The 26,814-nt window shown below is 37.6% G+C and overlaps 1 protein-coding gene across 2 annotated transcripts in view; it reads left to right on the top strand.

Moving 5' to 3' along the window:
- PALLD (palladin, cytoskeletal associated protein) overlaps positions 1-26,814 on the top strand; it is a 184,823-nt gene that overhangs the window by 136,177 nt on the left and 21,832 nt on the right. Inside the window, exons 2-5 of one of the 2 annotated variants that reach the window (XM_079305933.1) lie at positions 9,327-9,389; positions 9,924-10,019; positions 24,100-24,235; positions 26,596-26,697. In XM_079305933.1, coding sequence (XP_079162059.1) covers positions 9,952-10,019; positions 24,100-24,235; positions 26,596-26,697 — 306 coding nt within the window. In that variant the 5' untranslated portion in view covers positions 9,327-9,389; positions 9,924-9,951. Of the gene's footprint in view, positions 1-9,326; positions 10,020-24,099; positions 24,236-26,595; positions 26,698-26,814 lie in introns of both variants that reach the window. The other variant, XM_079305932.1, reaches the window with a different exon arrangement.

The following is a 26,814-nucleotide window of genomic DNA, read 5'->3' as shown; positions in this document are numbered from 1 at the left end:
TTTCTCGTTTTGGACTGGCTCTAGTCTGTTCTGTGGACTGAAGCTCCTTAGTGCCTCAAGTTGGGTTAGTTCATTTCACCTGATAGGAAAGGAGTTCATGTTCTCCAGTCTTTTCATGGATGCAAACCACAGAAAAAGGAAGTGGGAAATGGCTGGAAATTTGTTTTAAAAGCACATTTCTGACCCAAGCCAAAACCCAAATGCAGGTGTGTCCTTGCTGTTCCCTTAGGAGAAGTGCCAGGTTCCTTGTTATTGTCACCATGTTGGTCACAAATTTGGTTGGGGAAAATGAAATATAGCTCTTCCTTTTGTTTTCTCTGTATAAGAGAGCTGACTGCTTTCACTGAGAGCTACACAAGATTCAAAACAATTTTAGGGAAAGAACCAGCCAGTCACAGTCATTGGCACAGTACTTGTCTATAACAAGTGTTTGTCATTACTCGTTTTTCTCTATGATCCTTCTTTTTTATGTGATTATACATCTTTTAAAGTGCAACTTAATTCACAGAAGAAGTCCTTATTATGTCTCCCATACTCAAGATTGTTTGCTATAATAAAAAACAAATAATACCTGAAGTGAATCATCTTTATGGAATATATTTTTACTCTAAAGTACAAAATAAATTATTTGCTCTGCCCTTTTTACATAAGGTATTCAATTTAAGCTTTCCAGAACAATATACTGTACACATAGCTAGCAGTTAAAAAAAATTCTCACCATTACATGACTATATCTATTTATGAAGAAAATTCTATTTAAAATTATGTGTTCCCACTGCAGGAAGCTAATTCAGGTTGTATGTCAGTGTCCAAATTTGTGTAACACCAGTATGCATTGTTTCTCTTTGTGATGACAGGGAATGTAATTAGTTCTGGTCAGGTCTGTTTGAATGTTCAGGAGCCTAATACATTCTGACTATTTAAAAGCAGGTTTTGACTGCAGTGACATCTGTGTACTGTAGGTGGATTTTGCCTCTGCTTAGTAATCCTGCTGAAGGATTTTAGTTTGTTTGTTTTTTGTTTGTTTTAGCCAAGCAATGGGGAAATTATGTTTATAATGCCCTTGCAAAAAGTTGCAGCTCTTCATATCAGGGGGTGCTTTAGCAATATTTTGGTTATTGTCATTTTTCTGCTCTCTTTATATATTGGGGAAGACACCTTTAAAAACAAACAAACAAAAAAATTCAAACTCACACTTCTGAAGTACATGTCTGTCTAGATAACGAGTGACAGGGTCCTGTAAACTATTTTATTTCTGGGGTTATAGCATCTTCTGCTGTATCAAGCCTAAGTTATAATTCTGTTAGTATTGTATTGGTTGAATCAATGTCACAAAAGTTGTGAGCAATGCTGCAATGTTATTTTCAGTTTCCTGTGCTTCTGACAACCAGGCTGGAAGATTATTTCAGTATTTAGCAGTTGGTCTTACTTTGTGGTGCTTCTCCTCCTTCCATGAAAGTTAGTGTATGTATTTGAGGGAGTTATTTTTTGTGTGCACAGAAGGACTTCAGGAAGAATGGTAAACCACTAAACCTTTATGGCATTAAGATAGAGTGAAATCTAAAGTAAGGATATCATATTGTTGTAATGAAAAAATTGCAAAAATATATAATTATTCAAGTAAATACTAGTTCTTGGGTATTTATTTCTTTTTCAGTTGTTCCTTTTCACATAGTGGTTAAGAATAGGGTGCCTCCACTGTTTCAGTAACATAGACTACTGATGTGTCAGCTGGTAATAGCTTTGCATGAGGCAGCTACCTCCTCAAATGTCAGAACTGTTTGTGAATACAGAATAGCTGATAAAAGGGCCTAGAACTTAAGTTCTACAGCTGCCTTAGTTTTGTGAGTATTTTTAATAGAAAGTTGAAGTTTTAATTTTCCTAAAAACACATTGAGAGCAACTGTGTGCTCCTTTACTGTCAGGACATCCAGTAGCTACTCAGTTCTTTCCCTTTTTAATATGTTATCCATTCTTCCTCACAAAAGTATCTCTTTCAATAGTACAAAGCACTCATCTTTATATGTAACTCAAAGAATACACTGGATAGATTCTGGAATGTTGATATTGAAGACCTGGAGGTCCAATTTTAAGCCCACTGTAAGAGTTATTGAGTGGGTATAAAAATAAGCAAATCTCCTAACTCTGGTGGTAAGAAGTAAATGAAATGTGATGGTTTATACAGCATCTTGTAAATCAATTATATTAAATTGAAACTAAGTGTGTAAATTTAAAAAATCAACTTTGCATGTGTTGTTCCAGTAAGAAAATATATTGTACTAGGTCTTTTTCTTCTGTTCATTTTTGGTTTTAGGCTAACACAATTTTTCATACTTTGATGCATTTTTTTTTTCTACCCCGTATATTTTTTTAATATATACCAATTGGCACAGAACATAACCTTCTATGTGGTATAGCATAACCAGAGTCAGAAGACCTGTTTTTCTGTTTGCAGGCCAGTTTATTCCTGCATTCCGAGTAATGATTTCCTACACTTTGGGCCAATGCAGCTGCAGATTGAAATCTGTATTGTAATGAGTGTCTCAGTGCCATTTACCTCCTAATAACATGACACTTCTAGCTTCCTTTGTCAATAAAACCTGTTGCCTTTGTAATATTTTAAGTGTTAAATCCATCACTAGATACCCTGAGTGCTAGTTGTGCAACACAACTGAATTACCAAACCAGAGAGATTTTGGACTACCAGATCAATTCTTATGGTCTAACCCTACCACAGATATGAAGTTTAGCATTTTTTGCTAAAGCTGTATTGTATCTTTATGACTTTTGGGAACAATGAATGTGCACAAGGGCACATTTCCTCTCTTTCTGTACCCAAGCAAAATGTGTTATCTCACTGGTGCATGTTTTGGAAAATGTCCCCACAGTGGTATTGAGGGGTAAAAAATGGTTCCTGTCTCTAAAAGAAACGCTTATGTTTGCTGAATACTGGCATTATCTCTCCTGTTGGTTTCCTTAGCACAGAAATTACCTTGATGGGTTTGACAGATGATCAAACCAGAGTGGAAAATGGGCATAGCTACAACTGCCACTTTTTAGGATGAATAGAAAAGTTTTTGACAGCCAAATTACAGCAGGACTTCCTTACAAAAGAGTTCACAAACACTGCGGAGGGTTTATGCTTCTCATCTGTGTGTATGAAGTTTCTTAGATGAAAAGTTAAGCTCAGCTTCACAGGGTGTTCGTAACACAGTCCTTGTGTTAGTTCTTGCACAGTATTTCTTCTTCTAGGACTGTGTTATGTTACATTGAAAATAATTCTAAATGCTCCTATATATCAACCTGAAATATGAAAAATATTTGTGCGAATCTACATTTTCTGATTGTTAAACTTTGAAGGGAAGGAAGTAAAAATGTTATAGGGTTGCAGCTGCTAGAGATGGTTCCTAGTTATAGTTCTACAGTTACTCAGCATGAGATTTAAATTGTAATGACAACCTTCATCCTCCCTGTAATCTGTCAGTGTAGACAAAATATACCTCTGAATATTTTCATGCTAAAAACCTAACTGGTGCTGGTTTCTGTGTGTTGTTGTTGTCATTCCCCCATCCTGTCCCCTCCATCACCTTCCTCTCCTCCATTTTTATTTTGACTGATAAATCTAGTCTTATATAAATATGAAACCTTGCATCATTTAAAACAGTCCACTTCTTTCTTCTTTTTTTCTTTTTTTTTCACAGTATAAGTGCCTGTTCAGCCTCAGAAAACCTAAAGCTTGTCTAAATGTATTTGTATTGATACAGCCTGGAGGCTTTGTGTTGAATACATAACAGTTTTTGTTAAAAGAGGCAACTGTTCTTGCTTCACATTCTTGCCTTGACATATATATGTACATTTTTAACATTTCTAAAAATAAGAAAACATTTCTTCAGTGGATATTTCAGTTGGAATTACTTTTGTATTCTGAGGGGTTTTTTTTCACTACAGCTGTTAATTAATTCACTGGCAGATTAAGTTAAGTTTTGGGGTTTTTGTTTTTCATTTTTAACAACTCAGTAATTGATAAGTTTGGTGGAAAACTTTGAATTGCATTAGGAATTTTGTCAAGAGTAGAATTTCAGGTATCAGTGATTACTATCACACTTCAAATAAGCTGGTATGTATATTTTAGTCTCTTAAATAGTAACTGTCAGAAGTAGTTAGGAGAATTACTAATTTTCAGCAAATACTATATCAGTAAAATACACATGTAGTGCTTATAGAAAGCAAGTTAAATGTCTTTAAGAGCTACCTGGCAGATCTGTCCTGCTGGCTGCTGGGATGCAGAAGCAGGTGTCCAGTTTGGCTGCCCAGGAGCTAGAGAGATATAAATGTATGATATGTTCCAATTTTAATTAATTAACAAATTGGGGGGAGGGGGGAGAAATCATCCTGGCTTTTATTATATAAATACCAAAGTTTTGAGATAAATATACCTAAATGTATGCATATAACAAATAAATCTATACATAGAGAGCTGCTGACATGGAACTCAGTGAGAAGAGCCCCTGCCATCTGATACAGTATGATAGTGACTGTCTCCCTTCTGGTAGAGCTCTGGTCTAGTGCTGAAGCAATAGTATTGAGCTAGAACTAGGTCTTCACTGGAAGGTAGGGAATGCAGGTAATTAGTTGTTACCCCAAATATACAGACATTTTCTGGCATTGTTTTTGAATCTTAACTTTAAAAAATAGCTCAACCTTTTAAATTGTGTTTAAACCTGATTATTTTTCATTTAAAGTATTCCTGTACCTTCATTTCAGTGGTATGTTTTGTATATTTCTGTAGAACTGCACCATCTGTTTCTCAAAGAGCAGGTCACTGGTAGTACTGTGAAGGGGTGGGTCTGCTTTTGCTCAGGAATGACTTGAGACAGAAGGGAGCTCGTTATTCTTCCATACCTGAGATAAACAAAAATTATTTCTCTTTGTCTGCTTTCCATTTGCTCCTTTTATTAAGATCAGGAGGGATAAAACTGAGAATTTTAAAAAGTTGTAGAAGACATCACTTAATCTTGGTTCTTTACCTGTGATAATTTAATTCCATTTACTTTGTATACCATGTTGTAAAATACTGACTAAATTTCAATGCCTTTGCATGCTTTTTGGTAGGTATAACTCAGTAGGCTTCATTTCCTGTCCAGGGGCTTCGAGTCTTGAACAGCATTTCTCTACTTTTGGGGAACCTTCCTTCCAAGAGTGGTAGTTTGAATAGCAGGGCTGCCATATGAACTTTTGTGTTTAAAGGCACACAAAGTTGATGATTTAACTGCAAACAGTAAGATTTTCTTAACTTCCCAGAAGGACGTTGTTTCTCTAAATAAGCATTGTAATGTAAGATAAAAGTAAAGCTGGTACATATCCTAATACTGGGTATATGTGAATCAGAAGTTAAGTATGAAAGACTTGTTCTCTGCAGTCCAGTAGCCAGGTCTTGTTGAGACTTTGAGAGCCATGCACCCACTACCCATGTCCCCTCCTTGACTCCTCTGTGTTCAGGCATTTGGAGTTAGAGTCCTGATGGGGGTTATCAGTTTAATTGTCAGTCACAGACTGCTCCGTTTTCAAAACAGTGTGACACAAAGAGCTTATCAGGAAGAAAAAGCATTATAAAAATGGGATTAAAATATAAACCAGCCTATTGTAATTTAAACCAAGTGCATATCTCAAAATATGATTTCTCAAGTAGCTATTAAACTGTGGTATAAGTACTGGCACCCAGACTTGTCCACCAAGAAACCTAGTGTCTCATGTCTCTAGTCTTTGCTTTTAACATCTGTTTTCAAAAGTTTCTTGCTATCCTTCAGCTCTGAAAGTCATCACCTTACTGAGCACGTTCCAAGTGCCTGGTACCAAACCTGTGCATGAAGCTGCTCTTACAGCAAGGTGTGTCAGAAACCTCACCTCTGTTGTAACTTGTGTCTGCTTTTAATAACATCTTACAGCCTTATTGTTTGCATTTTTGAACTGTTTTAGCATAGGTATGCTAAAACCTATAGATCATCTGATTATGTATTAGATCAATCAATAAACAATATTAAATCATCTGAAAATGTATTTTATTATATAATATTTAAGAATATATCTTATTTGAAAAGCATCACAAATTCTAAAGCAGAACTTCTGAACATATTTCATGTAGTACTAGGTCTCCTTTTCAGTGAGTTAATGAATATTCATTTAACCCTAGCTGTGATTTTTTTTTTTTAATTAGCTACCTTTACCATTTACTGATTGAATTTGCTAATTTGCTGCTTTTAAATGCTCATTCTTATATTGTTATAATTAATTATTTGGCAAAACAAAAAATTCCACATGAGAAAATAAGTTTATGCACTATTGTTTAGACAAGCTTGATGTGTTCCCTGAAAACATGTGTGTGCATTAAAATTACAAAACATATTTCAGCTAATTGGAAAGAGGATGTAATTACAATTAAATTAGCTTTTCTTGTAATCTTATCCAAAAACTAAAGTATTTTAATTCCCTTCTTTGTTTCCTGACTAATGAGGGCTGATGCCCTTTCATAATTACGGCATCTGAACTCTCCCTTGTCTTTGTCACAACAGTGTTATCTTTCAGGGACCTACCTCTGTAGAACTTCCACACTGATGGTGTCATTCCAAAGAAACGTTGGTGAATTGATATTCTTTCCTCTCCTTTCCTGCTTCTTAATGGCACATCTGTAGGATAACTCTCCTCAATAAAATAATATGGCAGTGTGTGATGTTAAAAGAATAGCTCTGAGGCAGAGAACATTCCTTTGCAGACAAGGATTGTGCACTTTTACAGCTGCCATGAAAATTTGCACTAAGATGGTCTTTGTGGTTTTTTGCCCCGTGGACTGATGTGATAAATGTTGTGTTTGCCTGTTATTTTTCAGGCAAAGAAACACTTGATTTATGCAAGTTCTCAGCTAACCAAAAGCTGTTCATCCAGGATCAGTACTGTGCTAATAAACCCTGATTTACAACCATGAATATTCCTGTGGCCTCAAGTCAAGCTTAGTGTGAGGGCTGAGCAACCTTGTTTTTGCCTGTCACCCTTTTGTAGACATGCCCTGAGTGTGGTCTGTGCTTCTGCCTAGCAGGTCAGCAGCAGTGCAGCAGTGCTGCAGTGCTGCACTTGCATTGACAGGCCATAGATGGGCATTTGTGGGATGCTGCTGCCCGGGCACAGCGCCACGGTTCGGCAAATGCAAATAAAAAGGTCTCAAGGCATGACACTCCTACTTGCTTTCAGCACATGTTGGATAAACATAGGAGTGTTGGAGACAGCTAAGTTTCTTCTACATTCAACACCTCATTTATAGTGCTAAATTTCCCCCCTTTTTTTTTTTTTACCTTAGTCTGTAATAAATTTTCAAAAAAAATTGAGGACACTAATGATGAAAAGTAAAATAACTATTATTTGTTAACAATTTCAGAGGTATTGAACAGTAGGTCTGCAAATAGTTATACCAAAGATGTAGACTGAGGTGAAAGTACTAATCTTACAATAATCTTAATCTTCTCTTTCTAGTCAGACATGACCTGAACTGTTTCTATCATCAGCTAAGAAAGTTGAATGCTGATGGGAACTGAGTTGTGTTGTTTTAACTAATTTAAGTAGAGGCAACTGCTTAGTAATTTTACAAAAGTAGAAGAATAAATTTCAGCCTGCATCCTGTGGTGTGAAAAGTTGAGCTGATAGAGATTTAGAGTCTCTGTTGTCAACATTAAAAAATTAATTATAAAATTTGCAAAGTGAACTGGAACATATGGATGTTCCTGTTGCTAATTTAACTAAAAAAGAAAAAGTTAATCTCCTTTTAAGTGCTGAAATTTATATTTTTAGTGAGACATTGCTAAAACTGAACCATCTTTACAACACCACCACCAAAGAAAGGCAACTGTTAAGTATAAGTAACTGATTTTTCAGTTTTCTACCCTAAAACAGCTTGTTCCCCTTTTTCTTATCTAAGCAATCTCCTTTGGCCTGAGATCATAAGTATAATTATTGTCAGAAAACATTTTCTGGGAAATGTAGATGGTTGGAATATCAAAATTAATCTTCAAGTGGAAAATATGATGTTATTACCATTTCTAATTTTGTTGCTATCAACAAAAGTATATTGTTGTGCCAGAATCATACATTCATATGCCATGCATTAGACAGACTGCTTCTAAAATTTCTGCTTAGATAACCTGAATTATATATAAACAATGACATGTATACAGTAAAGTATTTATATATTAAATATACAGAAAAGGTATATGTGAATATGTTGTAATTTTGTGGACATCTGGAGTATTGAGATAAAGTTATGTTTCCCAGCTGAAAAATTACAATTTTTAAGCAAGTCAGTCTGATGTATTGTCACATGATAGACCACACAGTTCATTTGAGCTTAATGTCTTTCAAACAACTGTATTGAAACAAAAAAAACCAAAACAAACAAAAAAAAAAAATCTGATTTGCTTCTCTGCTGAACATTTTACTTTTTTCTTTTTTTTTCCCCTTAAGTAAGAGTTTTGAGTGCTCATGCATATTAACTTTTTTAGTCTCTATTCTTTTTCCAGTGAATTTCTCCATTTCTAAATGAAATTCTTACTTCCATTTGAGCTGATAGCACTGCAATGCCTCAGAATGATATTAAGTATCTACTAAGATTTGTCTCAGGACCTACATTTGAAAATAAAACTGGGGAAAAAAGTGGGACTAAAGACCTGGGGAAGCGCAGTTCACAGCTTCCCTAGGTTACAGATGTTTTTCAGAAGTCTTTGCTCATCTACATGCTCATCTGCATGGATGATTCTAACACAGAAGTTGATCCCTTGTGTCCAAGTGCCTCATTTAAAGTATGGCTGTAATTAGGTCTATCTGATTAGCCCACAGAAGCTACAGCAGAAATTCTGCTACAGCTGAAGTTGTTACTGGGTAAATATTTCAGTCTTATTTTTGAAACAGTGCCATTGAAAAAAAGCACAAGAAACAAAAAGAAACCTTGTTAAAATTTCACTACTTTTACCTTTAATTCCATTATCTGGATTGTTCCTTTAAAATATCCTAAGTGCTTTAAATTGCCATATAATTTACCTTTTTCAAGAATTGATGGTTCTGGTAAATTCTGTTATGCATACCCTTTTTCCTTCATCTTGAGGACAAAAAAAAGGACTTTTGTACAAATGTATTAATTCTGAAGAAATGGTGCTATTCAGTGTATGTAAATACTTTGAACTTTCCCTCTTTCCATTTTCCCGGACCATAGATCAGTGGAACTTTTACCTCCTCCCCAGCCAGCACTGCATGTCTGATCATTTTTTGTCTATTTTTCCTTCCCACAGGGACCCCAAAAAAATACAGCAGCTGCAGAACCAAATCCGTCTGGAGCAAGAAAGCGGACAGTGGTATCGTCACCAACAGCAACCTGATCATCAGCACCCTCCCTCTTCTCCTTCCTTTCCTCCTCCTCCCTCCTTCCAGGAGCTTGAGTCCAGCCAGTCTGCGACCTCTCCTGTGCCAATGAGTATTCTTAACTCTCATACTTCCCCAACCATGCAGTCTTCCAGCTCCTTCAACTATGCTCGGCCTAAGCAGTTCATTGCTGCCCAGAACATCAGCCCTGCTTCAGGTTATGTCACTCCATCTTCTGGGTCATCTACATCTAGCCTTCCTTCTCCTATGTCTCCAACTGCTTCTCAGAAACAGTTTGGGAGAGTGCCAGTTCCTCCCTTCTCTCAGCAGTTTGCTCCAGAAGGGGAATATGCCTGGTCTCCTTCTTCTCCATCCCCTCCACCCCCACCTCCACCTGTCTTTAGTCCAACAGCGACATATCCAGTGTGTGATTCCTTTCCACTTCCACCTCCTCCTCCCCCTCCTCTTCCTTCACTTTCTTCACCTTCCCACAGCCTGTCTCCAACTCCAAGATTTCCTAATTCCAGCCAATCTCCAGCAGCTTTTCTCAGCTCCATGCTGCCATCCCAGCCACCACCCGTTTCTGTCAACGCCTTAGGCCTCCCGAAAGGAGTGACGCCTCCGTAAGTATCAGCTGATGAGCTCCTTGATGTACCCAAGATTATTGCACTTGCTTCATTTATACTTTTCTAGGGTCCTTTGCTGTTATCTGAGAGGGAGAGATGTGTGAATAAATTGCAAATGCTTCTGTGCTAGAGATGTGAGATAGTTTTTTGGTTTTTTTTTTAACCCGCACAGAAGTGAGATTCTGAAAGAGCTCTACAGTAGGAACACAAAAGATGAGAAGCTGAAGATTTAAGCTGGAGTTTAAGAAAATACGAAAGCAGCAGCAAAAGGCTCTGGAGCCCCAGGGCAGTGGACAGAGATCCTAAAAAAGCCTTCCTCATGGCCCAGTTCTTCTTAAGTCATATATTCAGTGATATTTGCAGTTTGTGTTCCTATTATATCTGCAGGTAGAGCAATATCAAGTAAAGAGAGTATCTTTCAGATAGTTTTGTGATATACACACAATGAAAATACAAAGTATTAAAGTATACATCTGATAACAAAGTGTTCATATCTATTCATTGGATTTGGCTAGAGATTTTGTTCTGAGGAAGTTTGGGAAAGTGTTTAGGGAGGGATTTAGAATAGCAGCGCATAAAACCAAACAGAATCCCTATCCCTAACAATTCTGCACACTTACTTTCCCTTTTTGTCTTCTCTAAAGGCCAAAATAGTATTTTGGAGCATGTCAACTCTCATCATAGATCAGTTTGTCGTTCCACTGGCACTAGATTCTCATTCCATACTTAGAGAACAAAGAGACATGCTGAAGAACAAAAATGAGAATAGCTGTATCCAAGGCTTATTTATAACTTTGTCCAGAAGTTTGTCTAAACATATCTACAGTATCTAGGTGACTTGCTCAACTGTATGCTGTTGCAGTGGGAACTTCTGTTATTTCAGTCCAAGATATGAAAAGGAAGAGAAGGAAGAAAGAGGACAGATATCAAAATAATAAGTCATGTATATGCTTTAAAAAGCTTTTCTTTATCTTGATTTGTGTCGTACAGCTCATTATGGAGTTTGACCATGAAACTTTTTTAGGAGAAAAATTAATAAATAGTGCAGTTTGCCCTTGCAGTCATAATAGTTGTGATTTTCTGTCTTACTGTCTCCTTTGCACTGGCTGAGTTTTGCTATTGATACCGAGCACTGAAAATTACATGATTAATTTGCTGACAGCTTGACCAGTAAGCACAGCCCACCAAAGCCTGCTATTACCCTTGATTTTCCAAGAAAAGGCTCTAGTTCAGTTATACAGTTCTGACAAGAACTGGATTTTTTTTTGAGTTCACCTCTGTCTACTGTGAGGGTAATAGCAGCAGCTTGAGCCTTTGCTGTGTCCTTCTTTCCCTGTTATTCTGTGCTTATGGATACATGTTCTCACTTGAAGCATTAACTGTGTCATTCCCTTTGATCTTTGGACAGAGAAACTACTCTGCAAAGGTTCTTCCCCTTTCCCCATGCCACTTATTTCCCCAAATGCAGCACCCAGTCTGGGTATGCACATGATGGTGTATCTATCCATATTCCTCCCTCCCCAACAAGGCAGCAACCTCGGGGTCTGTGCTGAGGATGAGGTAGTTGGCTGTTTTTCTGCATTCCCTCAGGAAATAAAGTCCAGATGGGAGCTGGATCATGTTAACTATACTGAATGTATGTGTGTATAATTTATGTATACATATGTGTGTGTGTGTATATATATACACAGTGAGCATTTGTCATCTGAATTATAACATAAAAACATGGTAAAATATGTACTGTGTGATGCAGAAAAGCCATAATCTATTGTTATGCATCTTTGATGCCAATTTTTCCCTGGCTTCTCCTTTTTCACGTTACTGTGGAGGTTAATGTCTGGTGTGTCTTGCTGAGTAAATCACTCTGTTTCCCATAATTCTCATATCACTCCTGAGCAGTTTTTCCCCTGGCTTCCATTTCCCCCTCAGCTTTAGGTCTCTTCTGCTTTGTGCTCTACCCTCAGGTGTTTTTTTTGGCCCCTTTCACTTTTTGTTTCTTTTCCTTTGTCTTTTGCTCCATCCTCTCAAGTTCTCTTCAGCACATTTATCTTTCTGAGACACAGATTCTGAGCTTCACACAGTACTCCATAACTTCAGCCAGTAGTCTCACCATTTTGCCATGATCTCCAAGATCGATTGGTTGAAAATGATGATACTTCTTCCTAGGAGTGTGCTTTACAGACTGAGTGCAAGGAATAAATTGCAGCATTCAAAGTTTTGCTCAGCAGCTGAAATCCTAGTCAAGCCATTTATCTTCAAAGACTTTGTCGTTGCTAAATCTTGGCACAAGAACAGATCTGCTCCTCAAAAGCAGAACTTGGTAGGCATCTTTTTTTTCGGTTACATGTTGTGGTAAGAACAGAATAAAGGTAAAGTAATAAACATTGCAGGTGCAAGTAGTTATTTTTGGAAATGGTTAAAGGCAGTAAAGTAAAGCCAGTGAAGTTCTCTCTGTGTGTATACAAACCAGTAGTCTTTGTCTCTCATGGAGTCAAACCTTCCCTTCATCAGCTTTCTTTGGGCATTTCCTTTCCCATGCACGTATCACATTTGTTCTACTTAAAAGAGAAATCAATCCAAGAAGATGCAGGACAAAGCAAGAGGAGCTCAAAGCTTTGGCCCTACCCCAGAGATATGACATCACTGGCATAAGCAAAAGCTGGTGCAATGAGTCCTGGCACTGGTGTGCCATGAAGGATAGTTACAGGTTCTTCAGGGGGGATAGGCAGGGCAGGAGAGGCAGAGAAGTTGGCATTGTATGTAATGGACAGTCTGGAATGAATGGTGCTTACAGTTGGCAATGGCATGGTCAAAAGTCTCTGGGTAAGGATTGAGGGGCAAATAAGTAAGGCAGATGTCATCATGGAAGACTACTGTAGACCTCCTATCCAGAATGGTGATACTGATGAGTTATTCTTTAAGGAACTAAGGGACATCTCCAAGTTAACCACTCTTGTCCTTATGTGGGACTTCCTCTTGACAGATATTAACTGCAAATACCATACTGCTAATACAAGTAGGTCCAGAAAGTTCCTAAACACTTGTATGATCACAATATGATGCAGACACTAAGGGAGCCAGCTCAGTAAGATGCCCTCCTTGATCTGTTGCTTATTAATAGAGAGGATCTCATGACTGAAGAGGAAATTGGTGCTTGTCTTGGCCACAGCGACCACGAAGCAATTGGATTTAAAACCTCAGACTGCTCAGGGAACTAATGAGTAAGGTCCCCTGGGAAAATATTTTTGATGGTGCTAGGGTCTGTCAGTGCTCATGACTTTTTAAGCACCACCTCCTAAGGGCACAGGAGCAGGCAATTTCAAAATGTTGGAAAAGCAGGTGAGGCAGAAGGCCAACTTGGCTAGGCAGGGATCTTCTTCTAGAGGTAAGGCAAAAAAAAAGTAAATGTTTGACCAGCAGAAGCAAGGTTAGATGACATGAGGACTAGAGATATGCTGCTTGCTTCTATGGGGAGAAAATTGTGAGGCTCAATTAGAGCTGAAGCCAGCCAGTACTGTGTAGCACAATAAAAAGGACTTTTAAAAATATGCTAGCAGCAAAAGTGAGTCCAGAAATAACAGTGACCTGTTAAATTATGAAGGTGTTCATCATATGAGCAGGGACATAGACAAGGTGGAGGTGGTTAATGCTCTCTTCAGTCTTGAGCACCAGTCATGGACTATGGGAATCCCAGTGCCCTGAGCTGAAGGATGAGGATTCTGAAAATTATAAACTCAGAGTCAACTCTGAACTTGTGAAGGAATTACTGCTCCAGCTGGATCCCTGTAAGTCTATGGGGCCTGATGGGATTCATCCAAGAATCCTCAAAGAGCTGGCTGATGTCATTGCAAGACTCCTCTCAATGACTTTTTGAACTGTTTTGGGAATCTGGAGAGGTCTCATTTGACTGGATGCTGGCTAATGCTGTCCCAGTTTCCAAGAACAGCAGAAAAGAAACTAAAGGTCTGTCAGTCTCATTTCAATGCCAGGTAGAATTATAGAGAGGATGACTCTTGGAGTAACTGAAAAACACTTGAAGGATAATTAATGCAGTCTTTGGCCAGAGTGGCTTCATCAGGGGAAAGTCCTGTTTGACTACCTTAATTTCCATGACAAAGATGACAGTAACCACCTAGCTGATCAAAGGAAGCCTGTTCATGTAGTCTCTTTGGATTTTGGTTGAGCTTTCAATACTGTCATTCATGGTGTCCTTCTGGGCAAAATGTCCAGCATTCAGCTGGATCAATACATCATATGATGGGTGTACAACGGGCCCACAGATCAGGCACAAAGAATTCCAGTAAGGAGTGTTACATGAGGGTGGCAGACCATCACTATTGGGGTTCCACATGGCTCCCCTGGGCCAGTGCTCTTCAAGGTCTGCATAAATGACTCGGACACAGAACTCAAAGGAATACTAAGTAACTTTGCTGGAGATACTAAATTGGGGGGGAACTGTCAACTACCTTAGGGCAAAGAGGCCCTACAGAGAGATCTTGACAAATTAGAGGGTTGAGCAGTCACTCACCAACTGTATAAAGTTTATGAAGGCATGTGCTAGATTTTTGCACCTGGGACAGGGCAACCCTGGCTATACAAGAGGACTGGGAGAGGCTTGAGAGCAGATGTTTGGAAGGGGACCTGGGGGTCCTGGCTGATGGCAAGCTGAATTTGAATCATTGTGTCCTGGCAGCCAGGGGGGCCAAGTGTGCCTTGGCAGGCATCAGGCACAGCATCACCAGCCAGGCAAGGAGAGGATTGTCCCACTCTGCTCTGCACTGGGGCAGCCTCACTCGAGTGCTGGGGGCAGCTCTGGGTGCCACAATATAAAAAAGATATGAAGCCTTTAGAAAGAGTGAAGAGGAAGGCAATGAAGATGGTAAAGAGCCTTGAGGGGAAGCCACATGAGGAGCAAGTGAGGTCACTTGGTCTGTTCAGCCTGGAGGAGACTGGGGGGAAATGTCATTGCAGCCTTGTGAGGAGAAGAGGAAAGACAGACACTGATCTCTGCTCTGTAGTGACCAATGGGAATGGACCAAAAGAAATGGCCTGATGCTGTGTCAGGGCATACTAGGACAGGAGTCAACACCCAGAGGATGTTTGGGCACTGGAACAGGCTCCCCAGAGGAGTGGCCACAGCACCAAGTCTGGCAGGGTTCAAGGAGTGTTTGGACGATGCTCTCAAGCACATCGTGTAATTCTTGGGGTGTCAGGAGTTGGATTCAGTTTTTCTTGGGGATCCCTTCCAACTCAGGATATTCTATGATTCTGTAAAAACATTTCTAACCCTCTCAAATTCCTATATTCTGTGGGCCCAGGAACAGTAAATACCATGCTAATGTTACAAAATTTTCCTTGGTTTTGAACCCTGAGATTCTGTGGAAGTGACTGCATTAGCTAAACCAGTTTGAACCAATGAATATTCTTTCCAGTTAAATTTGGATATATTTGGAAACATTACACTGGGAATTGTTTGTCTGGAATTGATTTTTTTGTGGTTTGGTCGTTTTGGACTTTTTTAACAGCATGTGGTCTTAGAGTCTTGTATGCATTATAGGAATACCTACTTGTGTATTTACTACATTTATTTGGACATCTGAAACCACAGAAGACAGTTTTGTGTCATTAATACCTACTAATTCATCTTGAAATATTTTAAGCATTTATTTGCAACAATATGGTGTTTCCTTTGAATAAATTATATCTCAATTTTCCAGTAAGCTCTCTAGTGACCAGCATTTTCAAGCTGTGGCTATGATGGTGTTAGCTGAACAAGCTGTGGGAATAACCTTTTTTTATTAATAGAGTAGATTTGGTAGACTTAGTGTCTTGCTAGGGCATTGTGTTATTAAGGAGAAGAGAAGTGCTGGTGGAACTGCTTCACTAAATAAGTGCTTAAGTGAATTATGAGCACTTCTCAGTAATTTCTGAAGTAAAACTTGGCTGGAGTAAGTTTGTTGAATATAGTCTTGGAAATTTCAGGTTTTTCCTTCTTTGCCAATAGAAAAGTCTAGGGTGGGTGGATTTGTTGTATTCAAATTAGCTTTGGGTTGCAAAAGACTTTTAGGGAACAGAGTTATTGTGTCAGAAACATACAGTTTGGGGGGGGGGGTACTTCACAGTTACATTTGCAGAAGCTAGAAACCGCACTTCACTGTTCCTAGAAAAAAAAATCAACAAGTTACATATGAAGGAACAGAAATAAGCATCCCTAAAAGTTCCAGCAGAGCATATTATATGTTTACATGCATTTATGAAAGCACAAATAATCCCATGAGAAGGATTTGGTGACTCTTTAGTGAATATTTGATTTTAAAAAGTATGAAGCCTGCCACTAAAGGTGTGGAATAATCCAACCTGGAGAAATGGGATCTCTTTCTAAGTATAAAAATATATATTGTTAGTTATACATATTTGATTTTGAAGGCAACTTTAAAAATTAATGATTTTCCTTAAAGCAGACCTTTTCTTAAAGTAGATATCTTCAGTTATACCTTAGTTAAAAACAGGAAAAAACTGACTGTACAGAACTGGTGAAAGAACATGACTATCCATTTACTCCTTTCTGGAAAAGGATGGAAAAGAAAGCATTCATGAATGTAAGACTATCTGAATTACCTTGTAAAAGGTAATTAAATAAGCTGCTTATATCATTCTACACAAAATTGAACTGCTGTCTCAGTGACCTTTAGAACATTAAATCCAAATCATAGAAGAGTTTATGTGGGAATCACAAGAAAAGCAGTATCAGAAAGTGATTGCACTTTTTTTCCCTTTGAATCAGAGCTGCTGGTTTGTTCTTGCAGCTGTGTACTGTGACTTGTCCATTGCATGCTGTCTCAAATGGAATTGAAACAAATATTTTAGTAATCATTATATTCCTTTAATCAACTGGCAGTGATGGTGACCACTCTGAGGAAAAAATACACTTTTCTATCTTTTTATCTTAGAGCGTTCTACACTCTCCCATCACAAATGCCAGCTTTCACTTTAGAGTAAACTGCATTGCATGTAGCTGGAACTTATACTTTTCTTGTTCCTGTAAGTTGTGCCTGTCACAATTGTAAAAAATTGAAGTTATCTACAGCATGATTGATGTGAAAATCGTGATATGTAGGAGGAAGTACCTTGATTAAGACCTTCAACATCAAACTGAGAAGACAGGTCAGGGTGTTTCCTTGCTTCTGAGAGAGAGACTTCACCTGTCTTTGCTGCCTGTTCAGTCATACCTGGAGGTATTCTCAGATAACATATTGGGAAAACATATCTAAAGACAAGTATTGCTGTAGCTGGAAAAGTTCCAGAAAATACCAGGGCTTGCATTCATTCTGAACCTCCAATTTTCTCAAGTTATTGCACCTGTTCATTAAACCATTTTTGTTAAAATTTTCCTATAGCTTGGATACTACTTGTGTCTGTTATAACTATACATGAGAAGTTTAGCTGTGATATTAGACCAATTGGTTGTGCTAAGAAACAGCTCATATTGGGGGTTTTGTTTTTGCACAGTTTTTGCACTTGTTGATTAGGCATGTGTATGTGATTATCACAAAATCCATACCCTATCAGCTTTTCTGAAATATGATAAATGCATGTTTGTTCCACTTGAACTTAGAAATCCAGGTTGTGCCCCAAATTTAATCAATTAAAGCTGTGCAAAAGTAGAGATCAAGGATGTAACAGGGAGACACGCAGACATTAGCCAAAATAACAGTATCCTGACAATCATTGCATCTGGAAGTATTAATTTTCAAGATATTTTTATCCAGTTCTTTTTCAAAATGGTATTTTCAGATACTAAAGAATATTGACATGGCAGTGAACTTAACTAAGAGAATTAATACATGTATTTCCCTGTTGAAAAGACAGAGGCTGTTCACAGCATGGCTTTGATGATTGTTTTGGTCTGCAGGTTTTTCTTTTCAGAGGACTTAATTTTATAACTTCTTTATTTTAAACAGATCTGAATGCCACAAAAACATCTGTGAATGTGAAAGCCAGGTACAATGCTTGATAGTTGTGAAGATCTTAACCAGTAACACCACATTAACTGGAATTGGTTCATATTTTGGATATAATACCTTTTCCCAGTCCAGTGTAGCTTTACTTCACATGCTTCTCACAGTTACCTATTCTCCTAAAGATTTCAGGACTATGAGGATTGTGCCAGCCTTTTCTACATTCAGGAGCAGTTTGTGCTTTGTTTATTTCTTCTTGACTGTCTTCTAGCAGTTCTAGCATACTGCTGATAACAATCAGAAACTCAGATAAGATTACCAATTGCAAAATAGTCATTTGATTTTTAATTTGATATCAAAATATATGCACATATTTTGAAAGGCAAATGGCATTTATGTAGCTATGGTAACCAGTGCAGCATGAGGCAGAAAGATAGCTTGCTCTATTTCTAGGAGGGAAATCTCTATATCTAGAAGGGGAAGGAGCTGAACAGGGGAATGAAAAAGTAGAAATTCTTTTCATAAGTAAAAATGCATTTTTAAACATAAGCTTTAGAGAAAAAAATTGGTGGTAGTCATGCACTTTGTTGGTGAGTTGTACTCTTTGTTATCTAATTGTTAAGAGGGATCAAACATGTTCAGAAATACATATTATGCATGTCAGTCTTAACACTATTCAATGCTGAGATGTTTTGTTTTTTTCAACTACAGTTTCAGAACATTAGGTGGTAGAAATAATTGAACTTTTGTTACATTTGTTCCATTTACTGGAAGCCATCCTTATTTGGGTCTGTTCCTCAGGCATTGCTTTAATTCAGATGCAGGTAACATCCATTACTGGACAGAGCTGAAGCTCCTGGTCCCCACAGCATGAATGACAAGATCAGACTAAAACAATTTGATTATGCAGCTGCAGCTTCAGAGTTTGTGACCAGTTACAGTGCTTGTAGTAACTTTGCTTTTACAGTGAGTGAAAAATGTGTGAAGTGAGCAGGAATTAACTTTATTTTTGGAAGGCTTTAGTTTTAAAGGAAAAAAAAAAAAATCAAGTTACTGTTCATTACCTCAGAACCAGAGAATTAATTTGAATTTCTGTGAAACCAAGCCACATTGGCTGCAAACAGGAATTTGTTCTTGGAAGGATAACAACAGCCAGCCTGTTGCCCTTGTTTACACTGTAAAAGGTACATAGGAAAAGAGGGAATTGCATCCAGCATGCACTCCATGTAATTAAAACATTAAAAGTACTGCTGGTTTGGCCCTCTTTCTAAACAAATGTCAGGGCAAATATTCAAAGCTAAGGAGAGCCAAGCCAAGGCTGCAAAAATCTTTGCTGTCAAGAATCTCTGTGTGAATTAAGACGACAGTTTTGGCAATTCCACTGCGCCCTTTGTGACCAAAGGAATTCAGACAATTGTGCTTTTATCTATTCCTGGATTCAGGCCCCCACTGACTTAGGTGAGGTGTATGTATTTCAGAGGTGCTTAAAATCCGTATGAGTTGCAGCCTACTTCTCAAGGCTGTGGGTTTCTCTGCACTTTTGTGGTGGTGTGTCTGCTTGGGATTGATGTTGTCAATAGCCTGAAATATGCTTTCTCCTGCTAGCTCAGTGTAGTAAATCTGAAATTTGCATTGGACAAAGAATGAACATATGAATGCATAAATGAATTGGCAATTTTTTTTGTTTGATATTATCCCTGAGAGAAGACAGAAAGAAAGCTCATGCGTCACTGAGGACACAAATCTTTGGAGCTAAATGCAGCCAGAAATGGGCATGTAAGGATGGTGGAAAATATTTGCAAAAGCAGCTGAAGGAAGTTTGTTGCCAGGCTGTCTTGCCATGTAAACCATTACTCAGGCTGAAAGGATCTGTGCTTTGGAAGATAGATTTACTAAACTCCTTCTATTTGTTATCATTGCTTTGTAGACATTTTGAAATTCATCCCAAGAATGTATGTCTTAAGAGTTAACTTGCTGTGGGGGTATTTATGTATGCATATATATTTATGTGTGCAGATATATATATATATATATATATTTATGTGTGCAGATACATATATATATATATATATATATATATATGTATGTATGTATGCATGTATTTGGACAGTTTTTAAAGTGTATATATTTAGAGGAAAAGATTCGGAAGAGGGGGTGGAAACAGAGCATCTGCAGGAAGAGCTGTTTCCTTATGCTGTGCTTTGGTTTTTTGCCCCAATTTAAAATAGTACCAAAAAAGGAAGAGAGAAGCTCTCTAAAGATATTTGAAGAAATTTTGACTGGTGTTCACTTTTATAGTTAAATTTTTCCTTGGTTAAATACTTAAAAAAAAGAAGATAATCTACTTAAAGGCAAGTTGCCTTGACTGGGTCTTGGGTGACACTTCCACAGTGACTGCGCAGAGCTCAGGATTATCTTACAGAAAACCAGAGATCTGGAAGGTTGTTAAGGAGTCTGCCTCTCCTGCTAAAAGTTACCCAGGGATCCCCAGGCCATTGCTATCATATTTGCAGACCTTGTTCTTAAATAAAATTCCTATGTAGCTTGGCTACATAACTTGCTCCAGGGTTTAAATGTCACTGTTGTAGGGTGAAGAAGAGAGTTCTACATTGTTTGTGTCTAAGCTAGGCCTGTTCTTCTTCAAGTTATTGTGACTTATCATCCTTGAAGAATATGAAGGATTATTAAATACCAGCTATTTTCTGATGTCAGCTGTTGTCTGATTTCTGACATTTCGTTTGATTTGCCTGTCTATCTTAATTCTCCTCATTTCCTGACTAAATAAACAAGAATTCTTGCCTGTGTGTGACATAGTTTGTCACAAAAGCTATGCTTTTAAAGCCATGTGGTACTTTTCTTGTTCTAAAACTTTCCAGTTTGTGGTGTTTCTCTTTAAGTGCAGTGGTAAAGTTGGATTCAGTATCTAATAGCAAGGAGTAAAGGAAAACAGCTCAGTTTCATGTTTTATGCTGACATGCCCTGGAATTGTATTTCTTTCCCTTTTGAAATAATAGTGTTATTTTCCAAGTTTTAATCTCACAGATTCTCAAGAGATGCTTAACATGTTAATGCTAATTTTCCATTAGCATTGCTATCATGCTCTGAGCATTTTCCTGAGTCTCATCATTAGAATACCTCTAGACAAATCAGGAAGATTATTGTAAGTGACAATTGTTACCTGCAAATGAATTACAGCCTCTGCAAGTTCAGTGTCATCAGCCAGTATGAGAAATGTGTTTCTCTATTTCACTTTTCCAAATAAGGCCAAAATCTTAAGTGCTCAATTTAGTACACAGAGCTGTTTGAAATGCCTCATTGGAGTATATGATTTCAGTTTGTTAGAAAAAAAAAATCACTGGCTCTCTCTGAGCAGCTTTTTCAGACTGAATAGCTGTACACAGCCATATCATAGAAATTTCAGCCAGACCATTTCCCTGATTTAATAGGAACTTACTGCAGCTCCTGAACTAACTCAGAAGCCATAAACTGAAGTGCTTTAAAGCTACTTCTTGTTGCCTGTCTGTATGCCCTTCAGCCTGACAGATAAACATGAGGTTTGACATGATTCAATTTTCATTTTCTTATTATCCTCCATTGTTTAGAAATGGACTGTGATACTGTTTTTCTGTGTTCAGTATGGATGTTGAACTTATCAACTTGTAATTCTCTGAGTACTCATTCCCCTGTGAAAAATGTGTGTATTTACTTAGAGGATTTTTTGTTTTCAGAGATAATCAATAATGCTTCAGAAAATCCATTACTTGAAATCCACTCCCAAGCACATAGCTCATCCTTATTTTCATACTCTGTTGTAACTTCTTGGGGGAGCAGTACATTTCACCTTTACAGCCTATTGAGTCCCAAGCACAAGCAGTCCTTTTTCTGGTAAAACTCTGTTTATCAGCCCAAGTATGAAATTTATGAGAATGAGAAATGAAAGCTGCTTCTTAATGTATCACTTGGAATTTTCAGGGGAGGATGCATGTCTCCTGCACTGACTAAAGCCAAAGTTGGCACAGGGTAAAGCCAAAGGTGAAGCCAAACCTGAAATCTGCTGTCCTGAAGTTGGCTGACTCTTTTGGTTTGGTTTGGTTCTGTTTGGTGGTGTTGTTAGCTTGGGGGTTTTAAATTCGGGGCAGGGGTGGGGGGGGTGGGGCTGGTAGTCTAAAAAGTGACTAAATTTGGTTTCATGGCAATGCTAGCTTAGATAATTATGGGCTGGGTGGTGAAGGGAAAGACTGTAAGGGGAGAAAGAGATGGCACCTGTCCATAGCCTTCCAGCAGATGATCTAGCCTTCCTGAGGGATATTCTCTTCTGATTCTCTTCCCACCTTCTCCTGTCCATTGTCCTTCCATATCTTCCTTTATGTTTGCTGTACCAAATTTCTGGAGTTATTGAGGCACGTCTTTCTTCCTCTTTACATTATCTTGTCTCCCTGTAGATTGGACAGTTTTCTTATCTCTTCCCCAAAACAGAATGGAGGAGACTTGCTTTCTTATTTGTGACTGAGAAGACCCTCAGCTGAAAGCTGAGAGAATTATTCTACTTGGTGATCACTAGCTAACAAACCAATATTTCTAGGGCAAGGGATGTAGTCTCTGTCTCTTTGTGAAATTAGGCAAATGTCTGTTCTTCTGCTGTGATTTGATGTAAAAATGCAGTTCTTTATACAAGAACGCTGTTTTAGCATTTTGTCTTTGCTTAAAGCAACAGAATATGAAATGCTTAATTAGGAAGATTTCCAGCTATAGTCTTCTCCATCTATTCAGTTAATTCCTTTTTGGCTTTTGACTGTATATGTGTATTTTTTCATTTTTTTTTTCTAATGCTAGAAATTGCCATTAGAAAGTACTTGCTGAAGAATGAAGTTTTTCTAAAAACATAGAAATATAGAATTGAATAATGTCCAAGAAATGCCTTATCTCTGCATGATTCTTGTTCAGAATATTGGCACTGGTAATTAAATTATTAAGTTGTGTATTGGAAATAAATTTATTAATTACATGCTAGTCTGATTTATTTTCTATTTCTATCATCTGAGTTTGTCTATTTATCTGATTCAATCCTATGTTTTCCATGTCATTCCCATGTAATGGGCTGAGCCCTATTTACTCAACAAAGGTATAAAAACTCTGTAAACTAACATTGAACCAGTTATCAGTGTTTTAAACTGTCATGTGTGACTCCACTGGAGAAACAGAGTTTTACGAGTTTCAAATATGATAGCAATGCTGATTTTTTCACAACTGTGTTAAGAACAGCTGATCTTCAGCAGAAACTACCCATGCTGGGCATTTCCAGCATTAAAGCCATCATAACATTACTGAAAAATGTTAAATAAATGTGCAGTCTGTAAAAATAAAATCCCCTGTACCATTAAAGAAAATGGGAGTGAAAATTGCTTAAAGTGCAGTCCTAACCCATAGGCTGGTAAGAGGAATAAATTGTGAATATGAACTGCTAAATGTTTGCTATTCCACTGGGAGAGCTTGCTGCTGAGAACTGCTTCCCAAGGATGATTTTTCCTTTTGCCAATGTAACCCAGACTCTGTGAATTGCACTTCTTTGAGCAACAACATTTATATGTTGCCTTATGGGTATGTGTTCACCGAGATATGAAAAATAAACATGAAGTTATGCACTGTGTATTGCAAAGTTGCTTAAAGGAATTAGTTAATAAATAACATCAGAAATTAATAATTAACTGCCTTGTCTTACATCTTCCTGATCTTTTTCATCTGGTACTCCATAGGAACCTAGTTTATCTTCCAACCCCACTTATCTAGTCATGCTTTCTCTTTCATGTTTCCTCTTGTTTTGCTTTATTGCCTCTGCTCATCAGTTTCATCTGAGTGTATGGTGTTTACAGCCATTGCCAAGCAATCCTGAGGGCTATTTTAACTAAAGCACAAATAAAGCACAGTTTCATCTTTGTCCTTAAACTAACCCTTTAGTCATTAGTGTGAGTTAGTAGGGACACTATAGAAAAAATATGTCAGACCTCTAGTTTCAAAGACACAATGTTGTTATTTTCTTCATTAATAGCAGTGATTCCAGATACATTCCTAAATACAAATGACTTCAAGACAGCTCATGATTTTTTTATACTGTTTTGCAGGGGATTTCCCAAGAAAACAGGCAGAACTGCTAGGATAGCATCAGATGAAGAGATTCAAGGGTCAAAAGATGCTGTAATTCAGGATCTGGAGAGAAAACTTCGCTTCAAAGAAGACCTTTTGAACAATGGGCAACCGGTATAAAAACATAAAATACTCTTTTTATTGGGGAATGGGAGTGGGTGGGAGTGGGCATCATTGGTAGTTTCTGAGATATACTGCATATAAAATGATTGTTGTAGATTGCTTTTTATGTATTTATAATTTTAAATTGAATTTTCATAACTGCATTTTCAATAGGATTGATAGTGTACATTTTGTTCTGTCACTCCTTCTCCTATTTGACAACTTCATGTGAAGTTAACGCAGCAGGGGAGTTTGCAAAAATGGTGGATTTGTGTAAGAAGCCTGCACAGTCTGTACCTCCAGGACTTTGGAGCCTCAAGGGCCATTTGCTTTCAATTGTTCATTACAGAGTGGATGAACATGCATAGCTCCTTTGCAGTCCAGGCTCATTGTACCTTGTGTCTAGCCACTGGACAATGTGGGAAGCAATAGGTGGTTACTGGACATCAGAGGAGGATAAGGCAGTTCATCATGAAAAACAGCTCAATAGGAATCAGGCATCATTAGGTTCTGCAGCTGGGGGCTTCTTTGGACTGATAGAATTTTGACCAGTAGAATAGAAATAACCTATAGTCCTAACTTACAGACTCAAGAGTTAATGACCTTCTTGAGGAGTCAAGAAATGAAGTAAAATTAGCATAGCACAGCCAGAAAGATCTCTGTTCATTTTTATGTACTTAAGATACACATTAAAGATAAAATTCCAAATTCTTCCTGCTCAGAGTTGATGAGAAGCATCTTTCCTAAGAATTTCTTACAGTTCTTAAGATGCTATCTTTGAAGCAGGAATTTCTTTCAAGAGGAAAATAATTTTAAAAATGTAAACTGTCACCCCTCTTTTGTCACTAAAATGTTTAAAAAACCATCTAAATACCTTGGGATGCCTTTGTGTCACTTTGAAAGGAAGTGCAATTTTACATTTCTCAGGACAATGCCCAGAAGTTTACTGCTAGGTCTGAGCTCTGAGCTGTGGTGGTGTAGTTTAAGAAAGCCCATTGAGTCAGACTGTCTATCAACAGTTGCTCAAATTCGTTTCTTAATAAGGTCAATGGAGTGAAGTAGGGAGAATGTTCAGAGTGTCTGCTCCTTCTGTTCCTTTCTCCATTGACTGCACAGTGTTTGGCAGTTTTCTGTAGCAGTTAAGCAAAATCACTGTCATAGTGTATTAGTTCCTGTTTTTTTCCAAGGAGGTGGGCTGAGAATGACTGTCAATGCCTGTTTTGGAAAGTGAGGGAGATGTTTGGCCTGGGCAAATGAAAGGCATGTCCTGAGAATGCCCACATGGCCCAAGGTAAAAAAAAAACAAAAACAAAAAATAAGAAAAACCCAACTGTCATCTGATGATGTGGGAGCTTGAACTAAATAAGCTCTGCTTTGGTGCTTGCCTTGAGGCTTTTGCCTTGCAGATTCCTGTCTTGGGTAAATTCTGTATGTGTAATCATGGCTGTGGGCACTTGGAGTAACTGCAGAAGAAATATAAGTGAAGAAATGTTCATGATTTTCTCAGACACTTATAGCCAAAACAGCACTGCTACCGAGTTGTCATGATTTACAGCCTGCTGGTTTAGCTGCAATATGATATTAAGATGAAAATAAATTAAATCAGATTTTTTTAAAAAGCAAGCATGTAGTAGATTTAGTGTTTACAGTTTCCATTCTTCAGTCATTTTTCATTTTTCTCTTTAAATGAGGTGTTTCACCATTAAATGAGTTTGTCTTCCACAAACTTGCATTTTTTTCAATGTTAATTTGTAAGAAAGTGTCTGAAATGCATTTGTAAACAAAGGAAAAAACCAATAATGAAATAATTGATTTCTTCATTAAGGTTTTATTTTAACTCATTTTCTCCTCTTAGTGTAAATTGTCATTTATAAGCTGTCTCCTCAATTTCTGAAAGAGTAAGAAGAAATGGAAATTTTAAAATCTTAATATATTTTTCTGTATTTTGGACAAAATATTCAAGTAGAGTAGAATCTCCTTATCATTTTTTGCAATGTTTTCTGCCTTGTGATTCTAATGTAAAAACTGAGCAGAATGACTTGGAGTAAGATTTGGGATGATTTGATATGCCCTCTTGTGATGGCCATGATTTAAGCAGTTCCTATTGCTCATTCTGACCCAAGTTCCTGGCACAAGGATGGAAACAAATGGCAGAGTCAGTGCAAGAGCTGCTTAAGCCAAAAGAGCCACTTGTAATACTAAAAAAATGCATTACAAACTGTGGTAGAAAATTTCTTTTAGAAACATATTGCTGCTCTCTTTTATCAACATTACTTTAAGCATTGCTGACTATGTACTGTTTTGTAGTTGAAGAAATAATATCTTTTCTTTCTTTTGCCTCCTCCTTCATCTCCTTTTTATTTTTTGTTCAGAGATTAACATACGAGGAAAAAATGGCTCGTCGCTTGCTGGGAGCAGACAGCGCTGCAACTGTCTTCAATATACAGGAACCAGAAGAAGATCCTGCTATACAGGTGACACATAATTCTACAATTCCATAGGAAAAAACACCTTTCAGATTTTCTTTTACAGACTATGATTGTCATTAAAATGAAGTCCTACATAAGACAATTCATATACGTAAGATAGGA

The sequence above is a fragment of the Erithacus rubecula genome, assembly GCF_903797595.1.
Source record: "Erithacus rubecula genome assembly, chromosome: 5".
NCBI lineage: Eukaryota > Metazoa > Chordata > Aves > Passeriformes > Muscicapidae > Erithacus > Erithacus rubecula.
The sequence above is the reverse complement of the archived record's forward strand: the minus strand, read 5'-3'. Positions and strand labels throughout refer to the sequence as shown.